Below are 12176 nucleotides of genomic sequence, written 5' to 3' on the forward strand. Positions count from 1 at the left end.
TCATAGGAATAACACACTCAAGTTAAGGCTGTTATTGGAAAATAATCAAGTTCAGGGAGGTAACAGTAACCTTGCTTCATATCGGGCCACATCACACCACCCAGATTTGATTAGTTACTTATAACAGCATGTCATAACTCTGTCATGTTTAATTTCTTATATTCTTTATTATTTATTATACTTTAACTGTAGGAATAATTCAAATAAAAATATAAAATAAACAATCCATTTTAATCATGTCTGTACATATCTGCCTCATGCTAAGTACAACGAGAGATGTCTGGAGTAATTATTCTTTATTAGGTAATTATTGTTTAATGCAATTTCATGCTTAGTGCAGAATTATACTATGATGTCTTTATCAAGCTGAATAGAAATTTGCATATGTGCATATTTTTGCCTTGGATTACTGCCGGCAGTAACAGCTACCCGGCAGGGCATTATAACATTTAATTAACATTAATATTAAGTAATATTTTTAATAATAATTCCTGATTGACTAGGCTGTGGTGCCCAGGTTCTGTGCTAGTGACCAGAAGATAATGTGTTCAAATCTCAGGTGCCAGTTCTAGACCTTTTGAGGAAATCCCTTAACCCTTACCTGCTCAGATATATGGTTAGATTGTGTTATGCTTTCTTTTGGTTGCTTTGGATAAACATATCTGCCTGATGTAATATCGCTGAATCATACGTTCTGAAAAGAGTGAGTGAGGGGATGTGCTGCTGGACATCGGGGTGTGTATGTGTGTGTATGTGTTTCGTGACTGAGTATCTCTGGCACAGCTTTCTCACACAGGCTGTGTTTGTTTTGCCAACATCAAAAGCACACACACAGCGGCAGGCTAATTCTGTTAAGAGTCTCTGTCCTTCCTCTCATCTCTCAGCACACGGCACACACACACACACACACACACACACACACACACACACACACACACACACACACACACACACACACACACACACACACACACACACACAGAGATTGAAATTGATGGTCCTATGTAGCAAATATATGTAAAAATGTAGTAAAATGCAATTGCAACATGAATTTGATCCCTAGGTTTTAGAATGAGGACTGTATCAACCCCATAGGGTTACGTTTGTATATATGTGTGTGTGTGCACAGAGTGGAAAAGTGGAATAGTAATCATAGCGTCATTAGTCAAATCATCAGTCAAATCCGTCACCCTCTCACAGTGTGTGTTCTTGTGATGACACCGATTGACAAAAGGAATAAAAGACTGTCTATAGTAGGCATGAAAAATGATTTTAATGATTAAGATGAAAGAAAAAAAAGGATGGCATGGGTGTTGATAGTGGCTCTTTTTTTTTAAAGCCAGGGTTTGTAGGGGGGAAAAAAGAATAGTGAACAATGGTGAACAAAAAGATCATAAAAGGACGTTGAGAGTCGACAAGGAGAAGCAGCTGCTTCTTCTCATAATGAGGCTCTGCTCTCCTGCTGTGGTGTGTACATGTGTCAGAGATATAAAGAAAACACTCTACATTATGCACCTGGGGCTGAACTTCACTGCCTGTGTAGGACCTTTTGTCTTCAAGCTAACAATCTCTGTACTGTACTTAGTCTGAGATTCAGTGATACAGCAACAATACTGCATCACAATACAGCATGCTTGGCTTATACTGCTCGTGAAAATTGTGTGTGTGTGTGTGTGTGTGTGTGTGTGTGTGTGTACTCTTCCAGTCCACCATGCTCGCTCAGTGTGAGTGTCTGTCGGTGTCTCTGTCCCTCGCAGTCGGAACGTCTCGTACCCATCTGTCCCGCTCTCCTCTCCTCTTGCACTCTACCCGTCCTTTTTCAAATCCGATTACCATCCTCCTTTTTTGATGAATGGACCCCCCAGCCTGCACACACACACACACACACACACACCTCCTCGCCTCCGCTGGGGGTCAGGATGGAGGGGAGGGTACTAATTACCAGCTAATTGTCCCAGTAGCTGTGGCCAGCTGCTCCCCGGGGCAGAAATAGACAGCAGGAGCCTCTCTCATCACGTAAGGACAGAGGACAGTCCTAAGAGAGACACAAACAGTATGGCACATAAAAAGCCGGAGGATTTATGATTGTGCACAAATGCAACACACATTATTCTCCATCTGCCTCTAAGCTGTCTCTCGCTTTCTATACTCCTCGTATATGTAAAACAAATAAACAAATTTAAAAAAAGGACATCTGGGGAAAAGAACATCATATATTAATAATATTCTAAATAATCTTTACATCCTTAAAAGACAGCAAATATAGAGATTTCAGAAGTGATGTTTAAGTACTATAGATAACGATATGATTTATATGATGTTTTGAAATTTCATTCGGATAAATGTTTGGTAATCCAATTTTTAATCCCCATTTGATGGCCAGATTAGTGACACTCATTGGCTTTGTGGTTAGCATGTTTGTCTCGCACCTCCAGGATAGGGGTTCGATTCCTACCTCCGCCCTTTTTTTGCGGAGTTTGGATGTTCTTCCTGTGCATTTGAGTTTCCTCCCAGAACTCCTGTTTCCTCTACCGGTCAAAATACATGCTTTGTAGGCTGATTTGGGATTTCCAAATTGTGTGAGTGTGTGTCTGTGTGTGTGTGATTGTGCCCAGCGATGGGTTGGCACCCCATTGTGCCCCGAGTTCCCTGGGATACGCTCCAGGCGTGCCACAACCCTGTGTAGGATAAGCGGTACAGAAAAGTGGATGGATTGAGTGTGCAGTGTGTAAAGCGTCTCTTCTAGCACTTAATCATTGGTCATTGTCTAACCACAGACCTGCTGTTGGTTGGATATTTTTGTTCAGTGGATGGTTTTCAACCCGAACACTGACACGAAAGGATTCAAAACCTCAGTTCAGTTGAGTTTTATTTGTATAGCGAATTTAACAGTAGACATTGTAACAAAGCAGCGTTACAGAAATGCAGATGTAGATTTATATCCCTGTGGAATTGTTTGATTTTCCTTTACCTTCTCTCATGATTAAAATCTGTTTTAATCCCTTTATGCCGATTCTTATTATTTTATGAGTGTACTCTGTAGTGGGGTGTTCTGACCCGATAGTGTTGATAGAATGTCTGTAAGGAAATAGATAAGCGGTGCACGTTGTTATGTCCTTTTATCATACAATGAGCTAAGCCTCTCTGAATATGTTATCATATAAATGACCTAAAGTCAAGTCAAATGGTTTTATTGTCATTTCAGCCATATACCGCTGGTACAGTTCACAGTGAAACGAAAGAACGTTCCTCCAGGACCACGGTGCTACATAAAACACGACACTAACCACATGAGACACAGAACTAAATAAGATCTACACATTCTACATAAAGTGCATGTGCAAACATGTGTTAACAACACAGGACAGTACAATACTACTAAAACAGGACAATAGGCACAGTAAGTGACAGATATAACCGTTAGTGCACAAACAATAACAATATAATAAAAAGAAAATGCTGTGAATATAAACATAACATACAATGACATAGTATTCAGCAAATAAGCTTATACCATATGTGGAAATAGCAGTTATTGTGATAGCAGCCAGGTAAAGTATATAATAGTGACAAGATATTAAATGTAATATTTTTATATGTAAGTACAGCAGCAAATGTACATGTAGTCAGTACAGAAATGTGCAAAAATTGAAATGGGAGTGGGATTGTGTTCAGTTCAGTATGAGTGTGTGTGTGTGTGTGTGTGTGTGTGTGTGTGTGTGTGTGTGTGTGTGTGTGTGTGTGTGTGTGCGCGTGCACATGTGCGTGTGTTATATATTGGGTAGGCTTTCACACATGAAGGGAGACGAGGCCAAAACAGAACTCCGACTAAACTCCCGTATTTCTCCGTGTGAATAACTTCTGCAGATAAAATTCATCTACTGTGAAGTTCTTGTCTCCAGATCTCCCCGAGACGGCATTATGGAGAAACCTTCTCAGTGCCTCTACCATGCTGACAAGGATCCATCACCCAGTAGTCCTGTTGGGGATCTTGTATACCTACAAAGTGTGCCAATGTGCATTTAATAATGCACACCTAATAAATGATATAGGTTGTATTTACTCTACTGTGCAGTCAGTTTTCTGACTTTGCTGTACGTCCGTCCATTTGTGTGTGTGTGGTTAGCTGAAGAAATCTGAGATCCTCTCAGGATGGGAAAACTCGTTTGATCTCTCGACACGTATGTGGTAAGGTCTGACTGTGTGACCCCTGTAAAATGTCACACTCTTACTCTGACATGCAAAGGTCATTTCAAAGCCCTGCGTCTAATTCAAAGCTGTGTGTGTGTCAGTTGTGAAGGAAGGTAAGTTTTGTTTAGCAAATGTCTTTCTATGTTTGGAAATGAAACAGTCAGTTGATTTATGCCGTTAAATATAAATTACAGCTTTCATGAGTTCACCGAGGTACAGACATTAGCCTTAGGCTTTCAGAGCTCATCTTGCAGCTAATCTCATAAAGTGATGTAATGCTGCAATTTTTCAATTAGTTTTGAAAGACAACATGTAGACAACATGAGAAAGCTAGATTGATATGAAGGCAAAAGGGAACCCATCCTCTTCTAGATGTCACTGTATACTGATATTATAAATCATTACACACATATACAGTTGTAGAAGAGTAAAGACAAACAGTACTGGGTGTGTGTGTGTGTGTGTGTGTGAAAGTATGAGCATATTGTGATGGGATGAGCACAGGACAGTCTCCATGTTTACAGCAGCAGATCTTAGTTACATATCTACCGTATACAGGTAAGATTATCCACTGAAGAAAGGGTGAAACTTTTTCTCTGCTGCAGTGCTCTCAGAGGAAGACTTCAGAAGTTTTTCCTCACCAGTGTGTTAAGCGTGATAACCCCAGAAGCCTGAAAGACAGCTCTGTTCTGGCCTGCAGTGCTTTTAGCACCTTTTACACCAGCCTTCAAACACATACCTGCCTCTCAGTGGACTTGAGGAACCGCGCAAACCTTATATAAGGCTTCAATTTGTCAGTCAGTCGCTGTACAGTAGAACATGCATTTGTGTGTAAATTTGAAACACAAACTGTGTGAGAAACAGGGACGTCCTCAGGGATCATAAAAAGGCGCTGGTCATCTATCTACGTATAACTCACAATGCCTCTTTGACTGTTGTGTTAACACTGTGTAACAGCATTGATAGCCTCCCTGCCTCCCTACTTGAATCTTTCATAGCACAATTTCATTATCAAAAGAACAGGAGGATTGTTGTGTGTCCCGCTCGCTCTCCCTCACTCGCAACAGCTGCTCATATAATCAGCAAACACACAATGGCGTTAGTGTGTGCAAGTGTATATCATCTCTCACCAAGGCTGCTTGTACTCACTGACAAAGTGCACACAGTGTGTGTCAGATCACCTTGCCACAGCCAACATCCTATTCAATGCTATATGTAATGCTTACGTTCAGAGCTTAAGGAGAATTGTAGGCTGAATTGTAGGTTAAATTTGAATCGAACTGGTTAATATTACAGGGTAATCTCAATCTTATTCAACTTTTATTGACATGATAAATATTCAACCACTCATGAAGTCAAACACGCTGAGTTGCACTGTTCAATAATAATGGCGCGGCCATTTAAATTATAAGTTGGAGCTGTAAAACAATATTGATATGCACTTTTAATAGGAAATCCATCTCTCTCTCTGTCTCTCTCTGTAGTGTGTCTGGCTTCAGTGTCAGTGAAGGTGACTCCTACAGTGGATGTGATTATAGGAGAAACTGCCCGGCTGCCCTGCTCCTACACCACCACCGGGGCCATGGCCGTGGTCCAGTGGTTCATTGTAAGTACATTCAGTTAAGTCCGAGTTCTCCAGCACTTTTTTTAATCTACTGTGCCTTTCAAACTCAATATATTGCATCATCTGTGTCTTAGCCACTAGGCGAAATATCGTTTAGTACATTGGATCATCCTGTGCACGTGTGCGTGTGTGCAAATCCATATGGTCAGTCTCGAGGATTTCGAGATTTTGCGATCACAGAAATGAAATGAATCAAGCGAACTCCACAATATTCGGAGGAGCTTGCAATTTTTCAAAATTGCAGCAGATTTTCCGAAATTTGGGCCAAGACACATTATATGACATCATCACAACGTCCATTCAGTCAAAGCCCGCTACGATCCATGTGTGTCGAACATGAGTACAGCTAAAAGGTCTCATTTACCAACAAACATCACTGTGAAAGAGCGTGCAAAACAATTTTTGTACAACTGTAATTTCGCCAATTTAAGTAGCAAGCAAAAAAAAAAAACTTCACAAATTTGCATCACAAATGTAGAAAAAAGACACAACAAAATCAAACATTTTTGGCCGCAATAATCACACACACACAAAAAAAACTCTGCAAAATCCTGTCCGGACTATAAGGTCAATCTTGCAGATGACCGTAGCAATGGCTTTGGGGAAAGCAAGATAAATAAAAGTGATAACTGGCAAAACCAGCTATCTTTAGTGTAGTGATTCTATGCATGGTGAAATTCTGACAGCTGAAATATGCCTCTCTTTCGCACATATCTCAATCACAATTCAAGTTATACAGCATTATTAAACCTGTCTTTATGGAGCCTCATTTGTAAAACATTTGTTTTGTATCTATGTAACGTCATCTTTATAGAAAAGTCTAGGCAAGTATAGAAGGTCTATTATTTTTCAGGAAATATTTGTTTTTTGTAAATAGGCAGAAAAACTAAATTTTTTGTTAAAACCCACAAAAAATATTTTGGCTGTGGGCTACAATTCATCTGCAGTGATGGGGTTCATGATGGGCTTTCCCAGACCACCATTAAATTGTGTTCTGGTCTAATTTGTGTCTCTCCCTCTCTTACTGTCTGTTTCTCTCTCATAGGAGTCTGCAGGCACACGGAAGCGTGTAGCTTTCAGGTCATCCACAGGTGCCGGCCTTGATAAAGATATACCGTTAACAGACCGTGTCACCATGGAAACTGACATGACCCTGGTCATCTCTCCAGTAAAGGTGATGGATGAGAGGAGCTTCTTCTGCCAGGTGGACGGAGGACCCGTGGGTACCTCAGAGGCTGAGACCAAACTCATGGTGTTCTGTACGTCTGTTTTTCTAATTCAGTGTACACTAATAAGACAGACACATACTGAAGCAGAGTCACATTTAGAGCTACACTGATTGGCGAATTTGCACATGAGCATAAAATGCAAGCAGCTGAGATTACGAGAGAACCAGACACAACCTCCCAATGAGTGGCCCAGAGTCTCATCCTAGTGTAGTCCCTGGTGTCTATTTTATGGTCCCTGTTCAATTTTTGTCTGGAGTAAATGTTATAAGACACATACGGACTGTCCTTAATTCTATTCATTAGCCTAATTAGCTGGTCAGAAGTCAGTCAGAGCTGTGAATATTGCATATTTAACTTCATTGATTAGTATAGCTATTTCACCAATCATGTTTGATGAATGCCATTTCTCTGGCCTTAAGACAGCTGCTGAAGTGTGTGTGTGTGTGTGTGTGTGTGTGTGTGTTAGCAGGGTTGGGGGCCCCGGGGATTTGAGGTGGTGTTAATGACTTAATCTTGAAAAACAACTTCTTGTCATTTCCAAGACACCAAACCTTAGTCAGATCTATATTGATGTGTCAGACGGTTATTTAGGAATGTCCAGCGGGGACAGGCTACTAAAGACATTTACTAGGAGGGTTAACATGTTTTTCCCCCTTTGGCAAACATCAATAACCTGAAGCAGAACAACTGTTACTCCAGAGACGATATTATAGAACACCGGGCCTAAATGGAAATGGTCCATATCACATTATTATCACATAAAACATCACATTATTCATGTTGGAAATAATGTGTGCTAGGTATGTTTTATATTTACCATTCTCCAGTATACCAAACATGTGCATGCATGTCAATACGCACTAAATGCACATATTCATTATGACTATGAGCTATATATTGCTGTTCCTGTCCAGATGGACCAGGGAGAGCCATAATTGCTTTAATGATTGTGAATGACTCTCCTCCCCAGAGAGCACTGACTCATGGAGCTGAGCTAATGGCTAATGGTGCAGGGAAATAAGCTTGGGGAGATACCGGAGACTGTTGTAGCTCCTAATGCAGCTCTTACATACGCAGATGCTTTTCTGATACTCCCTTACTATCTTTCTCATTTAACTTCACTTTCGTTCATCGTAAACTACTTTCCAGCCCTTTTTATGGCCAGTTTAACGACTATTTTCTAACACACCTGCAAAGGGTGGTGATTAAATCTGTAAAGTCTTTTTCAATTTAGTAAACAGGACAAGTTTTGGTTCAACCATTAAAATGCAAGTAAGCTCTTAGCTTGGACATGCATCCTGAATGTACTATATGTGATGATCACCGACATTTTTTTTATCTGGCAAGTGTTTGTGTGTGGAACTTTAATTCCAAACTATAAAATTAAAATTCAGCCAAGAAGTGCTCAGGCTATGTATCTGTAAGGCTAGAAAAGCCGTCTTTCAAGAATATGAATAGATTTCATCGAGACTACTTTAAAGAAACTAAAGAATAAAACACTCATGGGTTGTTTAACACATTTTTGGTCAGTGGGCATGGGTCATTTCATGGCTTTGGTTTATTTGCTGTTATTCTAAAACAATACATTACACAAATACGTTTATGGTGGAAACTCCACATAAATGGATTTTTTTTTTAAAGTGAGATGTTTACTTAGTATTTTCAGAAGGAGTCTCCAGTGTCAGCGCAGTCTTTCTGGCACAGGAAATTGCATTTTCTGGTCAATTGGTAACACGACACGTTGCAGTTTTGTTTGTCTTAGTAACATCAAGAAAGTGAGAAAAGAGCCTGGAGAGGGAAAAATCATTAATAGCTTCTCTAATATACAGTATGTGATAACAGGAACTAACTTGTCTCCTGGATGTTCCATGAGATTAAATGTAACTATAAATGGATAAAATGTGTAACCTGTGGCTTCTACTTTAAAAAATTGTAATTGTTGGTTCATTGCTGTGGTATAATAGGAATAAAATACTGGTATTGGAAAACTTTGGGGTTGTAAGTGCTATCACACTACCACATCGTTGCTGTGGTTTTCCTAAAATAAGGCATCCCAAAGTGTTTTAAACCTTGCATAAAATATAATTAGCATGCCCTTCATATCTTCCCGATCCACATCATGTGTGAAATCAGCCAATCTGGTATAACAACATATAAAATCTCTCTCTCTCTCTCTCTCTCTCTCTCTCTCTCTCTCTATCTCAGTTGCTCCGGAAAAGCCAGTGGTGTCTGAAAATACCCAAATCATTCCTTTAACCCCAAATAACCCAGTTGCACATAAGGTAGGTTTGTTGCATGTTTGGAGCAGGTCTCTAGAATTCAGGTAGCACATTTTATATTCATGTTGTATGCAAAGTAAATGGATAAAAAGCAATAATATTTCACTATAACGTGTATCGTTCAGGTGGGCAAATGCACCAGCAACAATGGTCACCCTGAGCCTCGGATCATCTGGTTTAAAGACTCCAAACCTCTGCCAGAAGTGACCGATCCTAAAGAGAGTGAGTAATGAACTTCTCCGCACTATGAGCGGCATTGTTTACATACTCACCTGTGTACCGTTTGTACATCTAGAGGATTAAAACTGGCATCCACTAGGTGGCAGGCCAGAGCCCAAACCTTCTTGCTCAACAGGTTTCCGCACTGAGCTGTAAAATGTAGCGATTTTATCAATGCTGTTCTCTTTCCATCATCGCCGTGATTATCATGAACAAACATGTAAAAGGGACCAGTCCAGTACCATGGTTGAGGTATTTTTAAACATTTTGTGACAATTGTTAAAAAGCACCATTATCAAAGTCAAAACATAACTGGAAAAAAAAAAAAAATTCTTTGTATGTATTTATTAAAGAGTGAGTTTAAACCTCTCAAACAGTCGACAAATGAAATGTAAAATAATTTTATACTGCTCCACATTTGATCACTTACTGTTGGTTTTTATTTTCAGCTTAAATCTTTTCATCCTATTTTATTGAGTACTATATCATAAAACATCGGTCTACATCACTAATTTGCCTAAACGAGATCTCTAAAGATGCTAATTGACAAATGATTTGAATTCATCTTATCTCTCTCTTTCTCTCAGAGATATACATGGTCCCGAGTGTGGTGAAGGAGTCCTCAGGTCTCTTCACGGTCACAAGCACTCTGTACATCCAACCCGAGAAGATCGATGCCAAGTCAGTGTTCCACTGCACCGCGGAGTACAGCATGCCGAATGGGGATATCAAAAAGGAGAACTCGGAACCGTTCAACCTCACGCTGCTCTGTGAGTCACACGCTCGTGCATGTATAGTACATTTCTTGTCTCTGTGATGCTCTCCATGACCACGTTCTTCAACTTCATTCTGTTTTCCTCCCACCAGACCCGGCAGAGAACGTGTTCTTCAAATTGTTGAACACGTCACAGATCAAAGAGGGAGATGATGTTCAGATGAAATGTGAGACGGATGGGAACCCTCAGCCTCAGTTCGAGTTCACCAAAGATGTGAGGGCTGATTTAGTACCAAGTGCCCAATGTTCCTTCGTATGGGCTGTCCTTTCCTTGACGCTCGTTCTTTGTCTCTTTTTCATGCAGGGAAGGACACTAGCAAGTGGGACGGGATTGTTTATTCTGCGCAATGTCACTCGCAGTGACTCTGGTACCTACACATGTGAAGCACAGGACTTTGATGCTGATAACGTTGAACTGACCAAGACCCTCACCATCACTGTGCACCGTGAGTAACTACGAATTGAGATTTGATGGAAGTTTACTTTACTGGTACTACGTTACTGGTATTAAGTTACTATAAAGAGTTCAGTTATTGCCAAAAGTTCATTTACTCAATCAACTGCAATAGTATGAGTGACAATAACATGTATATTTATTATAATGTCTAATTATGGGGACACAGTGGCTTAGATATTAGCACGTTTGCCACGCACCTTCATGGTTGGGGGTTTGATTCCCGCCTCTACCCTGCGTGTGTGGAGCTTGCATGTTCTTTTTTTGCTTCAGGGGGTTTCTCCAGGTACTCTGGTTTTCTCCCCCAGCCCAACAACATACATTATAGGCTGACTGGTGTCTCCAAATTGTCCGTAGTGTGTGAACATGTGTGTGTTGTTATTATTAGCTAGCCCACAAGCAGAAGCTCTAGAATGCTCCCAGTCCCAGGTTTTGGTTGCCCAGAAACCTAACTTATTAGTAGCTAATGTAATATAATAACATATGCTGAGCTAGTTAACTAGTTAAGTGCATTAATAAAGACTAAGGAATACAAAGAACTACTGGAGAGTTGAAAAACGTGTAACCTGATAAGTGTTTGATGCACTGTGTTTGTGCGTTCACCAGAATTCTCTTCTTGCATCGCAAATAAAAACATTATTTCTGTCTGACTGCAAGATGTATAGCACATATAGGAGCAGGAGAGTTGTATGACGGCTTTGCGCTGCATTTTATTTTGCTCAGTTTTGTCAGTGTTTCCACACAGCTGCATGTTCCTTATTCAGAAAAGATGCATCAATCTGTGCAAATTAATTAATGCGCCTAAAAGCATTTACAGTCAACCAGATCGTGCCTGGGCTGATGAGTATAGTGCAGCAGGTGGTGGCGATTGGGAAATATGCGCATTGAGGTGTGCTGCACCAAAAGAAAATGTGAAGTAGGGTTTATTGAACTACTGAACTACTAAATAATTAATAACTTGGACATCTGCTTGTCCTGGTAATGTGTCCACCCCTGAATTAATACAAATACGTATATAAGCACTCTTGGAACACAACCAATCAAATTCATGGACCGAAACACACCTTTGCATAAAGTGTATTAGAATAGAGATCTGGATAAGCAACAACATGAGCAACACTCCACCAGGACTGTACTTGTGTTCAGAACCTTAATGAAAGCAAATGTTTTATTTTCATCTCTCTCTTGCTCTCTCAGATCTGGACCCAGTATCTGTGGTGCCAGCCAGCCCTTTGATGATTAAAAAAGGTGATCAGGCTGAGCTTCAGTGCAAGACCAGGTCTTCTGATGAGTACACCCTTTCATGGATGAAGGCAAGTCATTAATCCCTCAATCCTCTCTTCTTTATCTTCCATCTTCATGATGATAATCATTACGTTTTTTGTTATGATCACAGTGATGATGA

General features: G+C 40.2%; 1 protein-coding gene across 2 annotated transcripts in view; it reads left to right on the forward strand.

The window, feature by feature from the left end:
• Positions 1 to 12176, forward strand: part of bcam (basal cell adhesion molecule (Lutheran blood group)) — a 49951-nt gene that overhangs the window by 30056 nt on the left and 7719 nt on the right. For both annotated transcript variants that reach the window (XM_053623167.1, XM_053623176.1), the window contains exons 2-9: positions 5676 to 5797; positions 6861 to 7074; positions 9250 to 9326; positions 9449 to 9545; positions 10130 to 10312; positions 10410 to 10531; positions 10622 to 10763; positions 11969 to 12084. In XM_053623167.1, coding sequence (XP_053479142.1) covers positions 5676 to 5797; positions 6861 to 7074; positions 9250 to 9326; positions 9449 to 9545; positions 10130 to 10312; positions 10410 to 10531; positions 10622 to 10763; positions 11969 to 12084 — 1073 coding nt within the window. The remainder of the gene's footprint in view (positions 1 to 5675; positions 5798 to 6860; positions 7075 to 9249; positions 9327 to 9448; positions 9546 to 10129; positions 10313 to 10409; positions 10532 to 10621; positions 10764 to 11968; positions 12085 to 12176) is intronic.

Source organism: Ictalurus furcatus, chromosome 1 (assembly GCF_023375685.1).
Source record: "Ictalurus furcatus strain D&B chromosome 1, Billie_1.0, whole genome shotgun sequence".
In the NCBI taxonomy this organism is placed as follows: Eukaryota; Metazoa; Chordata; class Actinopteri; order Siluriformes; family Ictaluridae; genus Ictalurus; species Ictalurus furcatus.